This window comes from Plodia interpunctella, chromosome 19 (assembly GCF_027563975.2).
Source record: "Plodia interpunctella isolate USDA-ARS_2022_Savannah chromosome 19, ilPloInte3.2, whole genome shotgun sequence".
In the NCBI taxonomy this organism is placed as follows: Eukaryota; Metazoa; Arthropoda; class Insecta; order Lepidoptera; family Pyralidae; genus Plodia; species Plodia interpunctella.
This window is the reverse complement of record NC_071312.1, coordinates 2,669,036-2,691,728: the sequence shown is the minus strand read 5'-3', so window position 1 is coordinate 2,691,728 and position 22,693 is coordinate 2,669,036. Positions and strand designations below refer to the sequence as shown.

The window sequence follows — 22,693 nt, the reverse complement described above, 5'->3', positions numbered from 1 at the left end:
CCGAGTATAAATACCCTCTTCAAAATTCAAAGGTTAATTAAATACTTAGAAAGCCAAATAATTTGACTGTGGTTCAGCAAAACTCCGAATACTTAACCGGTAAATACTTCAAAGCCGGTGAAATTCGGATAATCCGGTCCTAAATGACACCTGTGGCTTTCCCGGTCTATTACAAGTTTGCATTTTTATCAGTTTTTAGGATAATGGAAAATAAAATCACAGAGCAACTGCGTATGGCGGAAAAACTATAGTGGAAAGTGGAGGTGGGAACTATCACAAAGCAAAACGTCCTACAAACTATAATTTGGCGGAAATTGTAGATTGTTCAAATAGTCACCTTATAAAATTGAAATGTACATACTTGTAATGTAACACCGTGATCAAATTACTGCATTTCAGCTACTTTTTTTTAATGTCAAAAAAACATTTTATATGGAGCTTGTACAACAATGATGTATTGTGACGTCACGGATTTTAGTTTTAAAATAGGAAAGTTAAAGGATTTCTAATATACTTTATTGAGACCTAAAAAAATGTGAATCTCGCAATTAATAAAACTGATCAAGTGACAATTCATTGTTGTATTTAGTTATTTAAATACCTATATGCATTTGCTTTTATACCTTGTCAAGTAATCAATTTACGATAATATAAAGAACATTTGGTGGAAAGATTCGTATTATGTATGTAGTTAATTACAACAATTCATTTAAAAATATATATATATTCACAATATAGACTGACTGAAAATTCGAATAATTTAAAAAATAAATAAAAAACCTAGTGTGTATGTAAATATTTGATGGACGTTGTTGTAATTGGACATTACAAATTGTACTTTAATCATATTTTCTAGTATACGCGTGGACAGGTGTCGTATAAAGCACTGTATTTTCTCTTGAAAGAAAGTACGATTCACAACTCGTGTGTTCGCGTCAACATACACTCGTTATAATCTGTACTTTCATTATATATAACTAATAAAATAACACTGTAACATTCAAGACCTAAATCAAATAACTCCTGACCACTAAGAACTTTTTGTAAAACTTACAGAATTAAAAAATCAGCAACTTAAAAGTACTATCACGTAAATAAGAGGTTTTTAGCATTGGATATTCAAATGAGGCCAATTTTCCGGTGTTTCGTTACATAAATTAAGCGATTTGGAACCGGAGTCTGCTATTGGCGCGGCGCCAGAATATTCCGGTAGATTTTTACATCACTACATTATTTTATGAAGCTGTCCACGAACACATTAATTCTGCATAAAAAACTTTTTGCGTAAAAATTAAAGTTTTTTTTTTAATTCAAATATTGTCGTGTAGCTGTAATATAATTTGTCATCTACTGTGATTCAGTTTGTACCAACTATAAGCTAATCATATAATCAACGTAATGTTAATGCATCTATAATTAAAGATATACCCAGGTGAAGTCGGGAAGGGACGCTAGTATTCCTATGATAAAAAAAATCATGTAAAAGCGCCTGTGTAGATCTAATTTCTGAATTTGAATTACTTTTAACAAGAAAACGTCAACTTAATTGAGAAGTCTTAGGGTGAGTTGCACCGTCAAATTTAGGACAATAGAACCTTTATTTTAAATTGGTATTTAAAGACTATAAAGGTGCATTCATACAGCAGCAACAGTATGCTGACAATAACATAATGCGTCTCTGCTAACAAAGGCACATCTTACATTTTTTATTTACACATATAAATATTTAAATGTAACAGTTTTAAAATGAGTTTTGGATTTTGAAATTTACTTTGCACTGAATATTCCTAATCGAAAAACAGTTATAGTAAACACATTATGAATGCTATCGGTATAATAAACCGTAATAATAAGTAATTCAGAATTTTTCAGCTCTTTTGGGAATAAATGTAATAACGTATATTTAGTACCTAACTACCAGCTTCGAGAAATTAGAAAATTATAAAAATTAACGAGTTGCAGAATACAGTATCGCGTGTTTCGATCACTTACCATGTTCTGCCGGACGAGTACAATACCGGAAAATGTATAAAATAATTTAATTGTATTCCTTCTTTGTATTAAATTTTGATTTTTGGATTTCCACCACACAATATAACAGTTAGAATTTATTCTCTAACGAGGAGAAATATTTTTAGATAAATTTGGTGTTTTCCTGAAAAAATATCATGTCATTGAATATAACTAGCTCACACCTCGTTTATGTAACATATGATGCTAGCTAACTCACTCAAGTTTTTACCCTCATTTTGAGGAGCCAGGCGAGTGATTTGTATCACTGGGTTACCTATATTTATTTCGTTTTTCTTAATATTGTGGAATTTTTGTTTGAACCTAGTTTTGGATTCCATTCTTTAGATTATATTATTTTTTATTTAAATCTTGAATATGTTTTCAGGCAAAAAGTTACAATAACACAGACCCATACAGACTAACAAATGTAGGTATAATAAAAATATAACTTCATACCGATCAAGGCAAGAATTTTTATCAGTAAATAGGCATTTTTATAGAATATCTGAGCGGATCGATCAGAGACAGACATCTAGCTCAGAGAATTTCCATAGCGATACAGCGTGGAAATGCCGCCAGTATTATGGGCACTTCTAAGCCGCGTACCTACTATAAGATCAGACTTTTGGAATGAAATTTTTGACAAAGCTTATTGCGGATATTTCAAATGTTCAATATTGACGAAGCATTGCGGATATTTTCGTGTATTTCTATTGGCGTATTTATTTATGTACATTTATTGACGAAGCGTGTTGCGGATAAATATATTTCACTATTTACTAATAATATTTATTCCATATTTAACAAGATGGCGGGACGATTTAAACAAGTTTCAGCGTGGTTGGCAACAAATGGGTGAAGATAGAGAGACACCTTTGGAAGACAAAAGAGGAGGGTAAAAGAGGAGCTTTGCCCAGCAGTGGGACACGTAATACAGGCTAAACAAAGATATAAGTATCTACAAATCAACTTGAGGCAAAAATAATATGTTTGCAACGCGATAACTTTCGAACCGTTGGTCTGATTTTAATTAATTTTAAAAATAATGTAAGATCTGTCAATATAATTTTTAAGTTCGTGGGGCACCGAAATCGGTTATGTCATTTTTGAAAAAATCCACATTTATTTTTTAATAGTGCGTTCGCGAGGTCAAACTATTATTATTATATTATTCAGGTATATTTTAGAATAATACTTACCACTTACATAGTTTAGAATAATACTTAATATTTGGGAACTAATCCCGCGTTATTCACGTCGTGTTAATATGTGTCCTTTTTGTTTTTTCCATTTCATTTACGCATATCAAGTGGTTTATTGTTTATTTCAACAATTTCTCAAACTTTAATCTGCAAAAGTAATCAACTGCGGTACACCACAAAAAGTATAAATAACACAAAATGCGGATATTTTAATTTAATCCAAACAGTCTTTATAAGAAACAAATACACAAACATCTGAATAGATAACGTATACTCGTAAAGTTTTAGTTTTATTAGAAATTATTATGCAGAGGTCATATGAAAATTTTACGTGATTTGAATTTGAATGCATACTTCCATACTAATATAACATGCGAAAGTCTGTCTGTCTGTCTACACAGATCATACTCACACGGTCAGAAGCCGCGGGCAAAAGATTAATATTAAAGGTATCTATGCTGTTCATTTCAAAATTACTTTAATTGTCCTTTTCATTCGTTATAAAATTATTAACGTATATTATATATTACTCATCCTATACTGTACAAACATTATTATGGTGCATATAAAATAAAAATTGCGATTTCCTATTTAACAGTATTTGTAGTATATTATCGATGGTTGACGTCAGGCGACCGTTTGTAAAATTTCAATATTTTTTTTACGCTGATCCCGGTCTTCGCGGCTCCACAACCCCGAACGCTATCGGGAACATGGAGAGATAAGTCTTTCGGATTTATAAAAAATAGTAGATAGCATTTTTTCTCATATTGCATTCGTAGTCTAAAAATATGTATCACTATGTACAATGTAATGCATAATTCAGAAGGAAAACTTAGAGTGTAGATAAGCTGAAGACTTTTATAGGAAAATGGCCGCTTAAAGAAAGCTCTGAACTGTTTACAATGACTGATATGAATGAATGTATGCGACTATTTGCCACTAGACACGGTAGGTAGTCGTAAAAGTAATGTCAGATGCCTTTAGACGACTTGAATAAAATCTGACATCAGTTTTAGCAGATTTCCATTAACTATAATGCCACAAAAAACCTACTAATATTATAATTGCGAACGTTTGTGAGGACGTAAGTATATATGTTTGTTTGTTACTCTTTCACGCAAAATCTACTGGAACTATCGTTATGAAATTTGGTACACGGGTAGAATATAATATGGAATAACACATAGGGTACTTTGGCGAAATTCTCACGGGAGCGAAGCCTCGGGCGAGGATAGTATACAAATAAAAAAAGACATTTCAAGTTATTGAATATGTTAGGATAAATCACACAGATTGAGCTAGCCCCAAATTAAGTTCGAGACTTGTGTTATGGGATACTAACTCAACGATACTATATTCTATAACATATACATATATAGATAAACATCCAAGACCCGAGCCAATCAGAAAAAGATCATTTTTTCACATAATGGCCCGAGCGGGGTTCGAACCCGGGACCTCTCGGTTCAGAGGCAAGCACTTTACAACTGCGCCACCGAGGTCGTCACTGGCGCAGCTAGTATACGGATAAAAATCCATTTCAAGTCAATAGCTCTGAACGCTGATGGAAAAACAAAATATCAATATAACGTTATGTTTATTTTTATATGGAATGAAGTGTACGAATGATAGCGGTCGCTATATCAGAGCAAGGTCCTAAGCGTCGACGGCGCTACAATTTATATCAGACCATGACCGTAAGCTACTTATGCCAATATCACTCTGTTTTCAACGTCAAACAATTCTAACCCTTATGATATGAGGGCTAAGGGCTAAATTGTAAATAATAGGGTAAATGTTTTTCAAATATATGTTATTTTATTTTGACTTCACTTTTTTTAGATAATAAGTTTTTTAAAGTCTATATTATTTTCACGAGGGCCAAGATATTACTCCTTGCTTTCTTTTAATATTATATATCGGCTTCATATTATTATTTGCATGCGATATTACGATTATAATGTATCAGATATTTATGTTAAAAAGCGACAGACCGATTCATAATATTTTAACAATATTATAGTAATGAGTTCATTACTTTAATATTGTTAAAATATTTACTTAACATGATATTTATCATTGAAACTAACACGGAAACAAAACACAACATTATTCAAACAACTTATTTTAAATCAACTAAATCGAATAAACGAAAATCAACTAAAAAGCATATTTTCCTTTTGTGTTTTTTGCACCATATTTTCGGTTGTATTGCTAAACTTAGTCCTAGTAATTATTTGGAGTATTTTTCTTCTGACGGGTCCCACTTTGAAAGGACAGAAACGAGTAGCGACGGAATAAAAGCGTTAAATTTTCCAGATGGCATTTTTTTTTTCAACAAATGAAATTAATAAAAACTAAAGGAAAAGTGTTAATATCTTAGTCGGGGAGGCACTCGGGTGAGGCGAAATTATGAACGAGTATCTTGAGTGTTTCATTAAGAATCCGCCATTGTCTCAGCTTTTCTTTGATTAATTTATTTCAATCCGTCGTTTTCTCATTTGTGACTGTTTTTCTGGGGATTGTTTTAACGACTTTGTCCCGTTTTTGCATTGTTTGCAGCTTACTAGCGGTGTTCTTAAATATTGGACACCAACGCTTTATTATAAAAAAATACGTAAAATATATAGTTATGAATTCAACTTGATACATAAATTTATATTTAAAAAATGGTAAGCCCTTCTGGCATGATAGGGACCAACACTGTTTGAATGAGTTTCTTTCGACATTTCTTCTCAGCAGCGGTCGTTCCAAAATGCCAGCAGTTTGTAGCTTTAAATATCATTTAATTTAGAATATGTCGTGAAAAAGGCCTGTGAAGCCCTGAATAAATGATTTGATTTTTGATTGTAATTTTTTACGAATTTGCACAAAATAAAAATAAGTACTTTTTACGATTTAAGAATACTAGAACCTTAACATTACACATTTAAGTCAACTATGACTAGAATGTATTATAAAACAACAAAATAACATTTTCTATTAAAATGTGTGATGTGTGATATACTAGTAATCTGTTAAGATTATTATTTTATTTTTCGCCAACAAATAAAATATATTGGTAAAAAAATGACATTGGCGCTAGTTTTTATTTTATTGTACGTACCTATAGTGGGCAAACGAGCATGCGGATTGCCTGATGGTAAGCTAACACTGCAGCCTTTGGACACCAACAACCCGATACGGGTCACCGGTGCATTGCCGGCTTTTGAGAAAGGTTAATAGCGCCTTAACTTTCGGATAAAAACTATTTCTGCTTCAATATAATTGATTTTTAAACTTTATACAAAGTTAGTATAATTGATTTCTGCTATTGACATAAAGTATTGGGTTTTAACAAAAGTTTAATGGTTAACCTATTAAATTGTTGAAAATTACAATTAGCAAATTGATTGATTAGGGATTGATTTCCAATCAAACTTTTCAAGCGTGTAATTACATTTGTTTGAAAAATTAATTAGGAATTAGTTGTAGGTACATTAATATTTTTTAATCTATATAAAATGTTGTCATAAGGTGCTTTATGCATACAGCCGTATAAATTAATTCAGAAGTGAAATTATTAATACTATTCAATAATAATAAATAGTTAATTTATAAAAAATATCAAAAATCTGTCAAAAATACATATCATATTTATCCTATACTAGCGACCGTCCCGGTTTCTCTCGGGGAAAACCATAATATAAACACACCTAAACCTTTCTTAGGAATCACGCTATCTATTTAAAAAACCGCGTCAAAATTCGTTGCGTAGTTTTGAAGATCTAAGCTTACAAATGGACAGACTATTAGTTGTTTTTATACTATATAGTATTATTATGATATCGACAACAACGGACAATAGCTTGTGCTCATAAAATTAAATTAGATTTAATAATGGAATTTAATTTATTTGACTCGAAACCTGAGTAGATTCTTCAAGGAACCGTTAAATAATCTTCATTTTATTTCCAATATAATTATATTCTCAGGAGTACAGTTAACAGCACATCAAGTTACCCAGCATATACCTCCCTCTATGGCGCGCTAATAGCGGCGAGTTTGCAATGAATTTGGGTAGGTTGATATACTGTTGACTGTACTCCAGTTAGATAATATATTTTATTACAACAAACCAATTTAGAGGTTTTATGTCTTCATTTTAACTTCTTCTATATTCTTCATATGAGGTCTAAATTAGGTATAGTTAGTTATTTTCAGATTAAAGATACCTAAGTGCTGAATTGACGTCATCAAAGATCGTGTCAATACACTTGCAATAAATACTTTTCGTGGGAATAAAAATAAATCTAATAAAATCAAAAATGATTTAGCGTATCCTTGAAAAATCGACTCAGGTACAAAAAGGTGGAAGCCATTGTAAAGTGGAGGAGAAGTAAGTAGGATAGTGGACCCTGGGCTCCGACACTCTATGGTGGCGCAAGAAACCGGAAAAACGCTCAGATGGAAAAGAGAGAAAGAGAATTACAAGTTAACACATTCCTCATATCTTACAATTCCTTTATCATTTTCCGCATGACAAAAGTAAACTGTTTGCCATTTTATTTGCAAGAGTTCACACTGGTGTGAACTGTTCACATTTCGTGACGGATAGACAGAAATTTAGCGTTATTATGGAAAAATTCACCGAGTACAGAGAAAGCCTACTGAGTGATGCATGGGAACAAGAAACAAAAAAGTCCTAAGCTGACGACAACAGCTTAAGGTACAAACGTAAAGCGGAAATTTAAATTAAAGCGATTAATAAAAGGTTAAATTTATCATCGAGCCGTTTACTTATTTATATAAAGAAACAATTTAAAATAATTTATTCAGAAATTAGACCTTCACAGTCACTTTTTCACGTCAATTTTTATATTAATGCAAGCTACAAATTACAAACTACATAAGCTACAAACTACAGCCAAATATTGACATAGGCTTACTAACAGTGTTCTATTATTTATAATCTGGTATTTATTAACTTTACCTAATAACTATATAACATTTAATTCAATTTTATTGTCACGTGCATGACATATGCGACGTTTATTCTTAAATTATAACATTGCTTTTTTTATTATTTCTGTATATTTATATCTTTTTAATAAGTTTGACAATAATTATTACAAGAACACATTTACCTGAAGCTAATTTGCTAATCACAATAATTATGTTTCATTAGATCTTATAATAATTACATTTTTTTTCTTCATTTAGTCAGAATTTCTGGTTTCTTACCTTTGACATCATATTTAGGCAAAGGTATCCTTCCTAAGCGGTGCGGAAGCGGTGGTAGTGTAATGGTTAAGACGCCCGCCTGTGGATCGAAAGGTCCCAGGTTCGAATCCTACTCGTGCCACATGAGTTTGTATACCAATCTGACTCATGTATAGTAGTTTTCATCGACCACCACTTGCTTCCGGTGAAGGAAAACATCGTGAGGAGACCTGCACACTGATTGATTCTTATTAACTTGTGTGTAAAATGGAGAAGGCAATGGCAAACCATTCCATTATAATGCCAAGAAAGTTGTTGTGTGTGTTTCATTCCACGTAATAACCACGACCCTCAGCCATGAGGAATACGACTATGAAGAAGAATCCTTCCTAAGGATCGCCTATGAAAGAAAATCTTTGTTTGATATTAAGCTCCCTTACTACACATACACCCATCTGAGTATACCCTACTGGGTGTATTGTACGGGAGCTATATAGAAGGGTATATCTCTTTTACTATATAGTCAAGGAAGTTAATAAACGCTCTTCGCTTTTAACGTGGACAACTACAGCAAAGCTGCCTAAATCCTTTGACGCATTGTTTCCAAAACATAACACATCTGATCGCGCGTCGAGCACTCCAATTTATTCGCCGATTTTTTTCAGGATCTGTGATATTTAAGAATTTTTGTTTTTATAACAAAATGTTAAGTAAACCAAGATTGTTTGTTAAGTTTGTAAGAGTGTGATGAAATTTTCATCAGAAGTAAATATAGACAGAAGTTACAAATTAGCTAGATTTATCTTTAAGTATTGTTGCGTCAGATTTATACAATTTATTGTAATTATTCCTAGTAATTTGTAGATACAGAATTTATAGTACTTCTGTAATCTAAGTATGTTATAATTAGTAATTAGTAGAAAATATAGACAGTTGAATAACAATAGGATCGCAGTCCAAACGGGCTGCGCGGGAACTGAAAGGTCAACTGCAAACACTGTTAGTGACTAGTGGTGAGAACACTATTATTCCGTGTGTGAGAAGGACTTACCTGTCAAACAAACACATATCACCAAATAGTATATAATTCACCACGATTTACATATAAATACCAAATAGTCTTCGTTCTTTTCGAGTGTTTTATTGTACTAAAACTGGTATCAGATTTTATTCAAGTGGAATATATACTTTGTGTGTAACTTTGCTAACATCTTACCATTGAGTCGATTCGGAGTGAGCTAACCAATCACAGCACGCCATTGTGACGCAACGACAACCACACTACAATGTGATTGGGTCGCTGCGTCTCATTTCGAATCGATTCGATAGTGAGAAGTGAAATGCAAACTCGCACTTCGCTCTCTGTCATGTCTTTTACAACTACCCACCGACATTTAGTGGCAAGTAGTCGCGTACACACTAAATAGAACTTAAATTGTCAACCATCGTATATCTTTTCACAACAATTGCTTCAAGAGAATGAAAACCCTTCATCGAAATAAGTAATGGTTAATTAAAACTACTATACATGAGTCATGAGTCAGATATACATGAGTCAGATTGGTATACAAACTCATGTGGCACAAGTAGGATTCGAATCTGGGGAACCATTTCGATCTCTGGACCACCACCGTTTCATTTCATATTTTTCGTTTGATGTTTTAAAGTTTGGAAAATGATGGTGTGGTATTTTTCCTTTGGTTTAATAAATAAAAAATTGTTCATACTCATATGTTTATTATAAAAACTTATGTTATCACAATATTGTACAATTTATTCATGTAATAAAATTTAAATACATTTTTATAGTTAACGCTAAATTAACAGTCAACAGAAGCACCGATATGTTTATTAATTCACGTGAAAATTATTTTAACATAGATACCTAACATTTCCGTGGAAAAAATAATATTTTGACAATTTTATTTGTTTTGTCGACGAATACTCTTAGATAATAAATAAATAATTTCTTTTTTTTTTGTAGTGAAGTACTGAAAGTAGGATAAATTATTTTACTATTACAATTTAATAACAACATTATTCTAATATATTTGATATATTTCATATAGATATTACAATTTCTAATTTTATGATATTCATGTTTATTTGATATGATAATGTTTGATTTATTAGATTTAGACGTAAAACGATCATCTATCTAGACGCGTGATATTTTTAAAATGTCACAATTAACTAAATAAAACTTTTTACAATAAAATTCAACATCGCCGTTCTTATAAAAATATAAGATACGTTTTCATTCTTCTAATTAAAAAAAAAAGGACAGTTCTAAAAGATAATATTTTTTTGTGCATTAAGTGAGTTAGTTCAACTATTACATGAAGTACATATATATATTTACAAATTTAGTGCATTATATTGGAAACATCAAATATACAACATCTATACATATAGGAAATTGATTAAAAAAGATTATACGATAGATTGAAGTCGGATGGGTTCACTATAAAATAAAGATAAATAGAAAAAATGTGATATGCATACAGAAAATATTTTCGATATGATAGAGATTATGTTCCTTACATATTATAAAATAAAAACCTCTGCCGCGTCTGTCTGTTCCCGATAAAGTCAAAAAGTACTGCACGGATTTTTATGCGGCTTACACCAATAGATAGTGTGGTTCCTGAGTAAGGTTTAGGTGTATAATTTATTGTGTTTTTTACCCGAGCGAAGTCAGTACTGGTCGCTAGTATAATATGAATCGAAACACATTGCAATACTTTAAAAAACGATCACCAATTGCTTCCGGTGAAGGAAAACATAGTGAGGAAACCTGCACACTGGTTGATTCTTATTAACTTGGGTATGGCATGGAGAAGGCAATGGCAAACCACTCCAATAATGCCAAGAAAGTTGTTGTGTGTGTTTCATTCCACGTAATGACCACGACCCTCAGCCATGAGGAACACGACTATGAAGAGTGAGTTGGACTCGTTTAAAGAGGGATCCGTACCATGATTACATGCGGCACATTAGGATTTTTTTCTTTTTCATGGGTCTGTCTGAATGTTCGACCTTTACAAAGCTAGATTTCTCCCTAATTACACTGAAATTTTGTACACATATATGTATAAGTATATCATCAAAGATGACCAAGTAACTTAAATAAATCTATTTTGTTTTGGGTGCTAATAACGTAAAACATATTTTATGACATATCAATTGAAAAAGCTTATTTTTCGGATTTTTCTAGCAGTTTCGAAGAAAAAATTATGTTTGAATGTCGGAAAGACAGACAGACGCTGTTGATTTTACGAGGGATTGGGATGTTGATTTTCCCTATTGAGTTACGGAACCCTAAAAATGCCAGAAATTCAATCCCTGGCAAACATTTGTTGTTGTTGAACTTAATTTTTCACAATTACTTTTATATATTACAATTATTATTATACATTCTCACTAATGGTCCATTTTAAGATCCTAGGACGGGTTTACCAGAAGGATCACCATATTGTATTCATTGTATGAAGTACATAGTACATATATAAACTAATTAATAACAAACGTAAACCAATTGTCTTGGTACAGTCAACAGCACATCAAATTGCCCTTCATGAACCCTTTATGGCGCGGAAATAGCGGCGAGTTTGCAATAAATTTGCAAAGTTTGATGTGCAGTTGACTGTTACCGTATATGCTTGCGATTTTTTTTTGTAAACAATGATATAAATGTGTAAAATTGTCTTGGTATAATAAAAAAATACTTTTTTCACAAAAAAGATGTTCGCGTTCGACGTTCCAAAAATTACAAAGAGAAATAAAAATGTACTTTATTATTATTATTGCAAAAGTGTGATTTTGATTACTACTAATATTTGAGTGAACACGTTCAAACTTTGAGATTTAATTAATTTAGGTAGGTATACATTTTTACAAATCACTTCGAACAAAAATGATGCGATTTTGCTCCTACACCATATTATTAATAACCATTTGAGAGTCGATTTGTCAGATATCCGATTTTTTTTTTTTGATAAAATTATATTACATTTTTACTTAAAAAAAAAACATTAATACGGTTAAATCTGGACTTGAGGATTAAAATTCCAAATAATCTCACACTTATTTTAATTTGTTGCAATTTCAATAATTGGCTTCGACTGGGTAAAATATAAAATGTATGATGATATTGAAATATCAAACACGATAATTAAATGTCAATAATTTAATTGATCAGTTTTATTAATTACGAGATTTAATTTTTTTTTCGGTCTCTTTAAAGTATAATTAAAATGCTTTTTGACTCCAAAATTTGTGACATCTCAATATTACGATCATACAAACTCCAAATAAAATTTTGTTTTTGACATTAGAAAAAAAATGTCACTAGTTGGAGAATAGCCAATCCAATGAATTCAATATGAGAGCCGCACACTAGCCACCACAATTTTCTTTTGTTAATTAACTAAATAATATAATTATGCCAGTATTAGCGTATGTGGCTCCTTATCCCCGGCTAAACACTATAGACAAACAGTTCGCCAAATTTCGCTGTATCGACGTACATTACTGGTTTTTCTTTAGGTAAATAAACTCATCCAAACTGTTCAATGTACTGTAAACCTCTATGATCATATTCTGGCTTAGTAGGTATTAGTTTTAAAAATACAATATATTTGAATCCGAGGTTGACGGATAAGAGAAAAAACAGAAGTCTGTGCAGTGGATAAGAATCCATTCGTAGTATGCTTGTAAAGTGAATTATCTTAAAAAAAAAGATTCTTTCTCCATCTGGCCACCATCTATATACGTTCGATCGCGTCGGCATTGCACCGAGCGCACACTAGCGCCACTATCAATTTATTTTCAATAAAAGCAAATTTTAAAAATCGAGCGTGGACAAATTATGGTATGCTATATAAAGGACTTAATTAAACATTAATATAGTTTTCTATTTTAGTCACAATTTACTAAACGGACTTCAGTGACCACCGTGTTCCGTTCAGTAGATTGTGTCAACTGTGTCCAATATAAAACTACAATACTTTTTAATGCAGTCATTTATCTAGGGAAGCATATCTAGTCCGAGCAAGATTTTTAAAATTTGACTCTGTTTAAAAGAAATTGATAAAAATATGATGGTGGCGCTAGTGTGCGCTCGGTACACTCCTAAGTTTGGCGATAGTGTATAGTCGGCATTAAATAGATTGAAAGCGCAAAATGGTGTAACAGACAAAATCACACATTTAAATTTATTCAGTATCTAACCCGTTACTTAGTTAGGTCACCTCAAGTTATATTCATTTCCAAGAACCATTAGCATAGAGGCTAGGAGCAGGTTCATATAGCTTGTAGTCGTTTTCACGCCACTTTGAAGTTCGGCTAGGCTTGACCCTGTGAACAAAATTGTATATCAGTGCTTATACTAATTTTAAAGTGATTAAAACATGACTTTCATATTTAAAGTTAATACATTGAATGAAATTATATCTGTTCAATAAATAAACGATTGGACAACACCCAATGGTCCACACTAAGCACTAAGCATGTATCGCGGGTCCGATGGCATAGAAACGGGCATAACACACCCATAACCTAAAAATATGAAAGCTTTTAATTTACGATGTTAAAACTTTCTCAGATTATTTTTAGCATCGACTCTCGTAGACTAAAACGTAGAAGTTCGTAGACCATCTACGACATAAAATTTCGTAGACCATCTATGGAGTAAAATGGTCACGTTTAACTGTATGGATTATATGTGAAATTGAGATTCATATTGACATATGACTTATTGACCATGAAAATATCACCAATTCATTTAAAGTGAAGCAGAATATAATGTAAATACAAATGGCAATAATCTTCTCTTGTGACTCTTGAAGTCGCTAACGTGTTAAAATTTATTCATTTATGTACAATTGTACACAACATAACAGTGTAAATATAAAACTTACAAATAGGATACTAAGTACAAAGTTACTCCTTATTCCTGTAGAAATTTCTACCAGTAGATCTGGGAAAGAATAATGAAAAACTAAATAGGCAAAATTAAAAAAAAAAAACATTTAAATAACAACATCTTGCATCAAAACTGAATAAAATCCAGAACTTGAGCGTAAAGTTTTCTTAGTAACAACAGATGTCTTTTCGGAAATGAGTTCCATTTCGGTAGGAAAGTAGCTGGAGAGATAACTTTCTGAATTTATTTCCCTCTGAACAATTCTAGTTAAGCTACTTTTAACTTAGTAATGGTTGAATTGAAACTTGTGTTACACATTCTTAATGTGTACCGAGGATAACAGATGCACCGTGTACCAAAACTGAAATTAAACTTGGGAAAATAATACGAATTTAAAACATATAGTTTTTACGAGTCTTAGTATGCGATAAAAGAACGACTGAGATTTTACTTCGATTTTTTTTAAGGAAGTAAACTCACGCGGTTGAAGCCGCGGTCGAAGCTACGGGCAAAGGTAGTACATAATAAGATGTGTATTTTTTGACATGAATGTAGTCTTATAAACTGTCGACACAATCAAGAGTTGCCAAATTTTAAGGTCACGTAATTACTGTTGTTAGTGGCAATTGGGAAATCTCTCTTGAATAACTTTTACAATCTAGCTAACACAATATATGTTTTTTATTTAGCAAAACCTATTGCGATAATTTTTTTGTCTTTAAATTTTAATACAAATTACGCAATTGGTTTAATATATATTTAATTGGACAATAAAGTTTGAATGAATGAATTAACGTCTACCTTACGAACCGATGCAAATATAGCAAAAAAATATAAATATTTTTTTGCTATATTTGCATCGAGGCACTGTAGGTAAACCTACAGTGCCTCGATGGAGTACGTTAGTCATTTATACATTTTATTATTTTATACATTTATAAACTACAAATCTAGCGTCAGTTAGCTAATAATAAGAAAATTTAGAAAACTAGTAGATAGTAGAGAAAGACGTGCATTGCTAGAGGCCCACATTTAGCATTGGATGACAACGGTCTCAAGAAAAAGTAATATAAATTAATTAACATTACCTTGTAACACGTGTACCCTGGCAGTGGCTCTCATTCGCAAAGGTGCTTCTAAGACACATGTATAGTTACCGGCGTCTTCAATTTTTAGTCGCGCCACCTGTTGTCAAAATTATTATTTATTACATTCATTTATTTGATTTTAAGCCAAGTCTTACTCTGTCATACATATTAGCATCAAATGTATTGTATATTGTATTGTTTTATTCTATTTAGGATGATATAAATTACATGACGTCAAAAAATTGCTTAAAACTAAGACTACTGCTGACTTCCAAAGCGCAGGTGAACAAAAAGCGGCGCAACAAACTTCACCGCAGCCTTTTCTCTAAGGACTTCAATTAACAAATGTGGATTGATATCACAACTAAGCAGACGAATGTATTATTTATACATTAGTATATATAGACAGATATCTATAAATAAATAAATATATAGGACAAATCACACAGATTGAGCTAACCCCAAAATAAGTTCGAGACTTGTGTTTTGGGATACTAACTCAACGATACTATATTTTATAACAAATACTTATATAGATAAACATCTAAGACCCGGGCCAATCAGAAAAATATCATTTTCCATCATGACCAGAACCCGGGACCTCTCGGTTCAGAGGCAAGCACTTTACCACTGCGCCACCGAGGTCGTCAAAATCAAACTGCAGAGAAAACAAAAAAGTTATTACACAGACAATTTCAGGTACACATATTGCTGTCCTGTTTATCCGTCTATCCAGACATGTCGTGAATGTGTTCTCAGTGAAATCGCGGAAATCAATCGGCAAATATTGTCTCTTCTGAGATATTGCTACGGTATAAAAATGTTTTACTTTATATTTTCGCGATTTGTCGTTATCTTGGCGATTTATTTGTGATATTATTTTGTCTAACATTAAGAAAAAATAAACCTTTTAAAACATACATGTCTATATTTTACTTTTCCCTCCATGTAGTTATTTTTATATAATATCCTTTCTTTACGTATAAAACATAATCCTCTGCCGCGTCTGTCTGTCTCTCTGTATGTCTGTTCGCGATAAACTCCAAAATTACTTTACTGCTTTTCATGTAGATGTATAATTTATTACGTTTTTTTAACCGAGCGAAACCGGGACGAACCGGACCGCTTTCTCATCAAATCTGCTTCCGTGAAAATTATGAAATATAAGCATATATTAAAAAAATGTGTATTAAATAACTTCTTATAAATCGACCTAGTTTTTAATATATGCATAATATTTATATAAAAATAATAGATGTAAGTGTAATATACGTTTATTGAGGTTCGGTTATGAATTCACAATTTGTAGGTCTGTAGTGATATTGGTTTCATGCATTTCTTTTGTATTGTTAGAAAATTTTTGCCATAAAAATAAAACCTTTTCTAATAAAATGGTGCATGTATAAAAAAGCATTAAATTACTCCGATCCAACGCGAGCTTTCGGCTTTCACGAGATAAAAGCTATATAGGCTTTGGAATTTAAAGCACCATTCAAAACGCATTTAAGCTTACGCTTCTATGACATATGATAATTCTGCTAACATCATAAAATTTTATATCGGTATACATGTAATATATATTTTTCAATATTTTTTTATATATATTTCAGCGATTTCCATTTTAGTTTAGCGATTTTACTTGTAAAGTTTAATAAAAGGAATATGTATGGATTTTTTTGGAAAAAATTTTTTCGGCTTCTTCCTTAGCCGTTAACTATTAGAGACAAAAATATATAAAAAACAATAGTGTTAAGCCCTTCTGGGATGATAGGGTCAACAATATATAAATGAGTTTATTTCGAAGTTTTAACGCATTCCACCGAAATAACAATAGATTATAGCTTCTTGTGAAATGGGTACTATTATTTTTTTTATTTTTTAAACAAATAGTAATTTCATTAAAAATATATACTGTGTAAATTACACGTAATTTACAATAATATAAATAATTTAAAAAGTACCTGTGAAAGTCTAATTTCTGACTTAATCATTTTACTTGGCCACTAGATTCGTTTTATGTTTACGGATACATTTATAATGTACCTAGTATCGTTTTGCATAAAATTATTATCACATTGGCAATAAATAACAGAGTATCGGAACTGAAACCCGATCAGAAAATATATTGTTAAATATCACGGTGTTATCTCCTGTTATGTGATTTTAATAGATTTATGGATTTTACATAATGTCGTGTTTTGATTCTCGAGATGTTTTTTGGGACACTCGACCGCTGCTGTGCTAATAGGACTTTAAATTACGTAATTTAAAGTCCTATTGGCACAGATTTTCGTGGAGATTTATTTTTTACTAACACAGTTTATTATACTAATAATATTCATAGATAATAGCCCAAATACGTAAATGGCCTAGTAGATAGACTTCCTGGCTATCTGGCAGCTGTGGAGAACTGGCCGGCTGTGGTGTGTACGAAGTGGAGTCGAAAAAGTATCAATGGCTGCAGAAGCAAACGGGAAAACGCTCGGACGAAATTGAAAGATGAAGTATCGTTGAGTTAGTATCCCATGAGAACCACAGTCTCGATATTACTTTGGTTCTAACTTAAACTGTGTGATATTTATCATATATTTTTTAAAACCTACGCGCCATAAACACAGTTTATTAAACTAACCGTTTATAAAGTTTCACAACCCGTATTCCCTGCAAAACGAAACTATATATTCATACTAGTTCAGAGAAACTTTATAAACCCTATGAAGAAGCAACTCTAGCCGAAATAAAGCCGTATCCACACCACGCTCAACGCCCAGTAATTTTACCTCGGTTTTCTAAATTACCGCAATATATCCTTGGAAAAGTGTAAGTGGCGACTTAAATATTCCATCACTTATGGCCCGAGAGTTTGCTTATATAAAACAAACCATCTTTCGTACATTATTATAGGTTTTTCGAGATTTTGAAAGTCATAACTTTCAACTCGACGTGATAATTATTAATTGATTTGAGAGGTAACATGCTTTAATAGTTCGTCTCTATGATTTATTTCATGAAATAACAAAACTAGAATCGAATGAAAAGTCTAATTATTCTACTAATTAATCTTGTTATTCTGTCAAAGTTGACTTGTGTAACGTAATATTATCACTCACTTCACTTTTTAATTTTATGGCTCCATCGTTTGGCCAAACGATGATTTTGCTAAGTGAACGTAAAATACACCATTTTGTCAAACATCAACGACGTACAGGTCAAAGTCAACGTCGAAGTTGACTGTTGCAACTAGCCCTAAATTGTACAAATAACTACCCTAAAGAGTGACAAACATACACGTTTGTTACTCTTTCACGCAAAATCTACTGGACGGATTATTATGAAATTTGGTACACGGGTAGGATATAAACTGGGATAATACACACAATTCCCCATGGAAGCGAAGCCCTGGGGCGGAGCTAATTTATTATGTAAGTTTAATTCTCAGTTTCGTAACAACACACGAAATATACGTTAGCAAATAAAGCAATCTGCGATGTTGTGACTACAAACAAATGTAATGTAAATCTTATTACATAAAGTACCTACAATTTCTTCAAGAAATAAAATGACAATTTAAATTCTGACATTTGGCAAGCCCAATACACTTCAAGGCAAGTTCTTGCCAAACGGCCTCCCTTCAAATGATAATTATACCGAAAGTTGTTAGCGAGTTGAAACGGTGTGGAACACTTTTGTTGTTGTTACAACAGCTCGGTCTAGATGCAAACCCTAATACTTCAGGCTATATACGGGTTCTTACGGTTAAACTCTTGCTCATTATTGAAACTAAAGTTTTACAAGTATACACTAGGTTTTGCCCGCGGCTTCGCGTGATTTCCCAAGGGAGTTATTGTTCCAAGATGAATGGTACCCTATGTCCTTTTCCGTATTCAAACTATGTATGCAAAATTTTAAGAAGATTGCTTGAGTAGATAGAGCGTACAAACAAACAAACTTACTTTCACATTTATAATATTAGTTAGGATCCACATAAAACACAAGCGCACGCGGTTTTATACACGTATGGAATTTTAAAAATTTCTTTATAATAATACTGCCAAGAAAATCGTATATATTTACCTCATCTATGAGTAATACGATTGAAAATGCTAAATAAGCCACAAATATTACCTGCAGATGGCTGGTCATGGTCAAGTGGTCAGTCTCGACTAACACGCCGCCCCTGACTTCATCCAGGGAGGATGTACTGTTGCCTCTAAACCAGTGCAGCTCTGGACTGACTTCCCCCGGGTACAAGTGAAGCACGGCGCATTTTAACGACAAGGTCTCCCCTGTTTCCAGAAAAGCTTCTTTACTCATTTTCATTTCTGGTGCTGAAACAAACAAACAAACCCTTATGAGGAACGGATTCGAACGTAGCTGTGCGAAGTTTCAAACAACCAATATAGAATTTCGTCTTTTTTTCTATTGGTTGTTTAATACTCAGCTAGATGGGAAACTGTGTGATATAAATTAATAAGATTTCATATATTTTGACAAATAAAATTCTATTGGTTGGTTGAAACTTGATATCGGTTAGCATAGCCCAGCATTGGTGGAGTCCTAGCCTTATACTATATTGTTTTTTTCATTTATGATATCAAATTTATTATATACAGGTTAATATTAAAGTCGAATATTTTGCTCGATGTTTTCATAAAGCTCTAGAAAACCGCTAAATCTAGATCTAGCCTAAAATATTCTGGCTACACCTAGGTATATCAGGTTGTACCTAGGTGCCGCCGCACTTCAGGATTTAGCCGTAAAATATACATACAAAACAACTTATTAGATATTACGAAGACCGGGCCGGGTCGCTGGTTTGAAAATAAAATGAGACATTATGAACCGCATGTCTGTAAATACGGTTAAAGAATCTTTGCTGAGTAAATATGCAATGAAGCGAATATTGCAAGCGTTTGGTTTTCCTTTTAGTACAAACAATATTAATTTTAAATATTTTGCTGTAAAATGAACTTAAACATTTTTTTTATAAATAGTCATAAGTCTATTGTATCTATATGAATAAACAAATGTAAATAAACTAATCGGGTGATTTACTTACTTAATAACAGAAATGGTCGTTTAAAATCCATAATATGCTTCTACTATTTATGTACATATTGTTATATGAATAAGCAGTGAAAGTACACCCTAGTGCAAAATGTCTGAAAGTGACATATCTATTATTTTAGTTCATGGAGATCGAGTATGTCATGCAAACTCAAATGGTCAAACCGGTGGCGGCGTCGTGGATCGGGTCGGAAGGTTCCCTCTAATTGTGGTTGAGCCTCGCGATAGCTGAATCACGCGTCAACTCAGGTCAGCTCGATCTCTTATTAAAAGTTGGTTAATTATGTATATTTATATATTTCCTGTCATCAGCACTCGATCACAATCATAATGTTTCAGTATACCTTTTGACTACGTACTTGATTGTGTACTTACATTGTTATATTACTGATAAAAAAATAATAAATAAATAATGATAAATATAATTTTATTTAGAATATGAAAAGTGCCTGTGGTCGAATATAATTTTATTATTATATTTATTTTAAGCCTAATTTTGAATAAATGATTTGATTTGATTCATGCTTTCTGATGGCATGTCCATCCATTGTATAGATTGTTCAATGGTACGTACAATAGTTATTAAATTTTATACTTACTTGTATTTTCTCTATAAGTGAATTATGTAATTCTACTGAGAAAATAAATTATTTAAACCGATATTTTGGATACTATCTTATCGTCTATGCACTAATTCCTTTATTCGTGATGATTTAGATTAAGTTACACTGTCAAATTTTACGTTAATTTTAACCAGCGCGTCGTTGACTTTTAAACAACATGGCGTACTTTGCGTTTTTCTGTGCACGTTAAAGTTAACGGCGTTGACGGTGCAACCCACCCTTAGAGTGAGTTGCACCTGTCAATGTTGAAGTTATCTTTAACTTGCGCGTCGCAGTCGTTTCGACGGCATTACGTTGTTCTGCGCTGCTTTAAGTAAACGTTAAAGTTGACTGATACTAAAGCTATGGTCGTGACACAATATTTGATTGGGAATATCTAATTCTGATATCGTTGTCACGCAAAGAAGAAGAAGACAAACATTTTCCTGCTCTGGGAATCGTTCAAAGTTTTCCTAATCTTGTTCAAAAACATTTCTTTTTATCAATTCACTAAGGATTTCAAAATGTCTAAGTTATATTAGATTGATCACAGTTTAAGAATTTTTATACAACTGTCTTCGTCTGTCCGCGTCAATATACGGATTGTTTTATCATTTCAAACGTGTTCTCTATTTTGTTGTTGAAGATTAAGAATAAGAACTTCTTTATTTGCATTGAAAGGGTACATATAGTCTTAATTTACGAATTTAGCACACAATTTACAATCATTCAGCCTGTGATGGCATACAAATCTAAAAAAATATTTCCATATCAAACATTAACATAAAAAGCATTTATGTTCTAGTCATAAGTTAGTATTCTTCAATTAAGCTTTACGTCAATTTAGTATTTAAAAATTAAGCACTCTAGAAACATTTTACCGTCAATAAATCATAAAGTCGTTTCTTAAACAATTTCAATTTTAGCTTCTTCATATCTTCCGCTGATTTATTATAAAATATTATGCAATTACAGTAGCAGTTTATGTGCGCGTATTTAAACCATATAGTAGGGAACAATAATATATTTAAGATTTTGTTTAGTCCTGTCCTGCCCTGTTATAATGATTGTATGTCTATAATCCCATATCTTGCAAGTTAAATTTCACCTACTCCTGCTTGTGCTTGTCCTACAGAATTGAAATTTTCCACGTCATTTCAATTTCCATGACAAGCAGGATCTGATGGTGCACCTAGGATCGGCTCCAGATAAGTAAACTAAAGGGTTTACGGCACGACATGTTTTTTTTGTCAAGTTTACAACAAGATCTACTCTAATGACAACAAAAGCTTGCTTCAAAAAGGAAAAAAATACATTTTGTTAAAAATCAACAATAGCTTAAAATCTACAAAATAATAACGATTTACTTTGATTATATAATTATAAAATTGATTTCAGATAACTTACGATGCACAATAAGTTTAAATCTCCTTAGCATAGGCGGGTGGGTGGAGACGTGACAGCAGTATATGCCAGAATCTTGGACTTTGGCGTCTGCTAGTGACAGTTTCCAGTTTTCATCAGCTACGTCCATCCTATATCTGCAAATAAACTCTTATAATAATTTACAAATAATTTTAAAAAATAAAT

General features: G+C 32.1%; 1 protein-coding gene across 2 annotated transcripts in view; it reads right to left on the bottom strand.

The window, feature by feature from the left end:
- Positions 1-11,297: 11,297 nt before the first annotated feature.
- LOC128678238 (leucine-rich repeats and immunoglobulin-like domains protein 2) overlaps positions 11,298-22,693 on the bottom strand; it is a 51,355-nt gene continuing 39,959 nt past the window's right edge. Inside the window, exons 6-10 of one of the 2 annotated variants that reach the window (XM_053759648.1) lie at positions 22,511-22,644; positions 19,560-19,762; positions 15,435-15,531; positions 14,342-14,400; positions 11,298-13,778 (exon numbers count right to left, since the gene is read on the bottom strand). In XM_053759648.1, coding sequence (XP_053615623.1) covers positions 13,767-13,778; positions 14,342-14,400; positions 15,435-15,531; positions 19,560-19,762; positions 22,511-22,644 — 505 coding nt within the window. In that variant the 3' untranslated portion in view covers positions 11,298-13,766. The remainder of the gene's footprint in view (positions 13,779-14,341; positions 14,401-15,434; positions 15,532-19,559; positions 19,763-22,510; positions 22,645-22,693) is intronic. The other variant, XM_053759647.1, reaches the window with a different exon arrangement.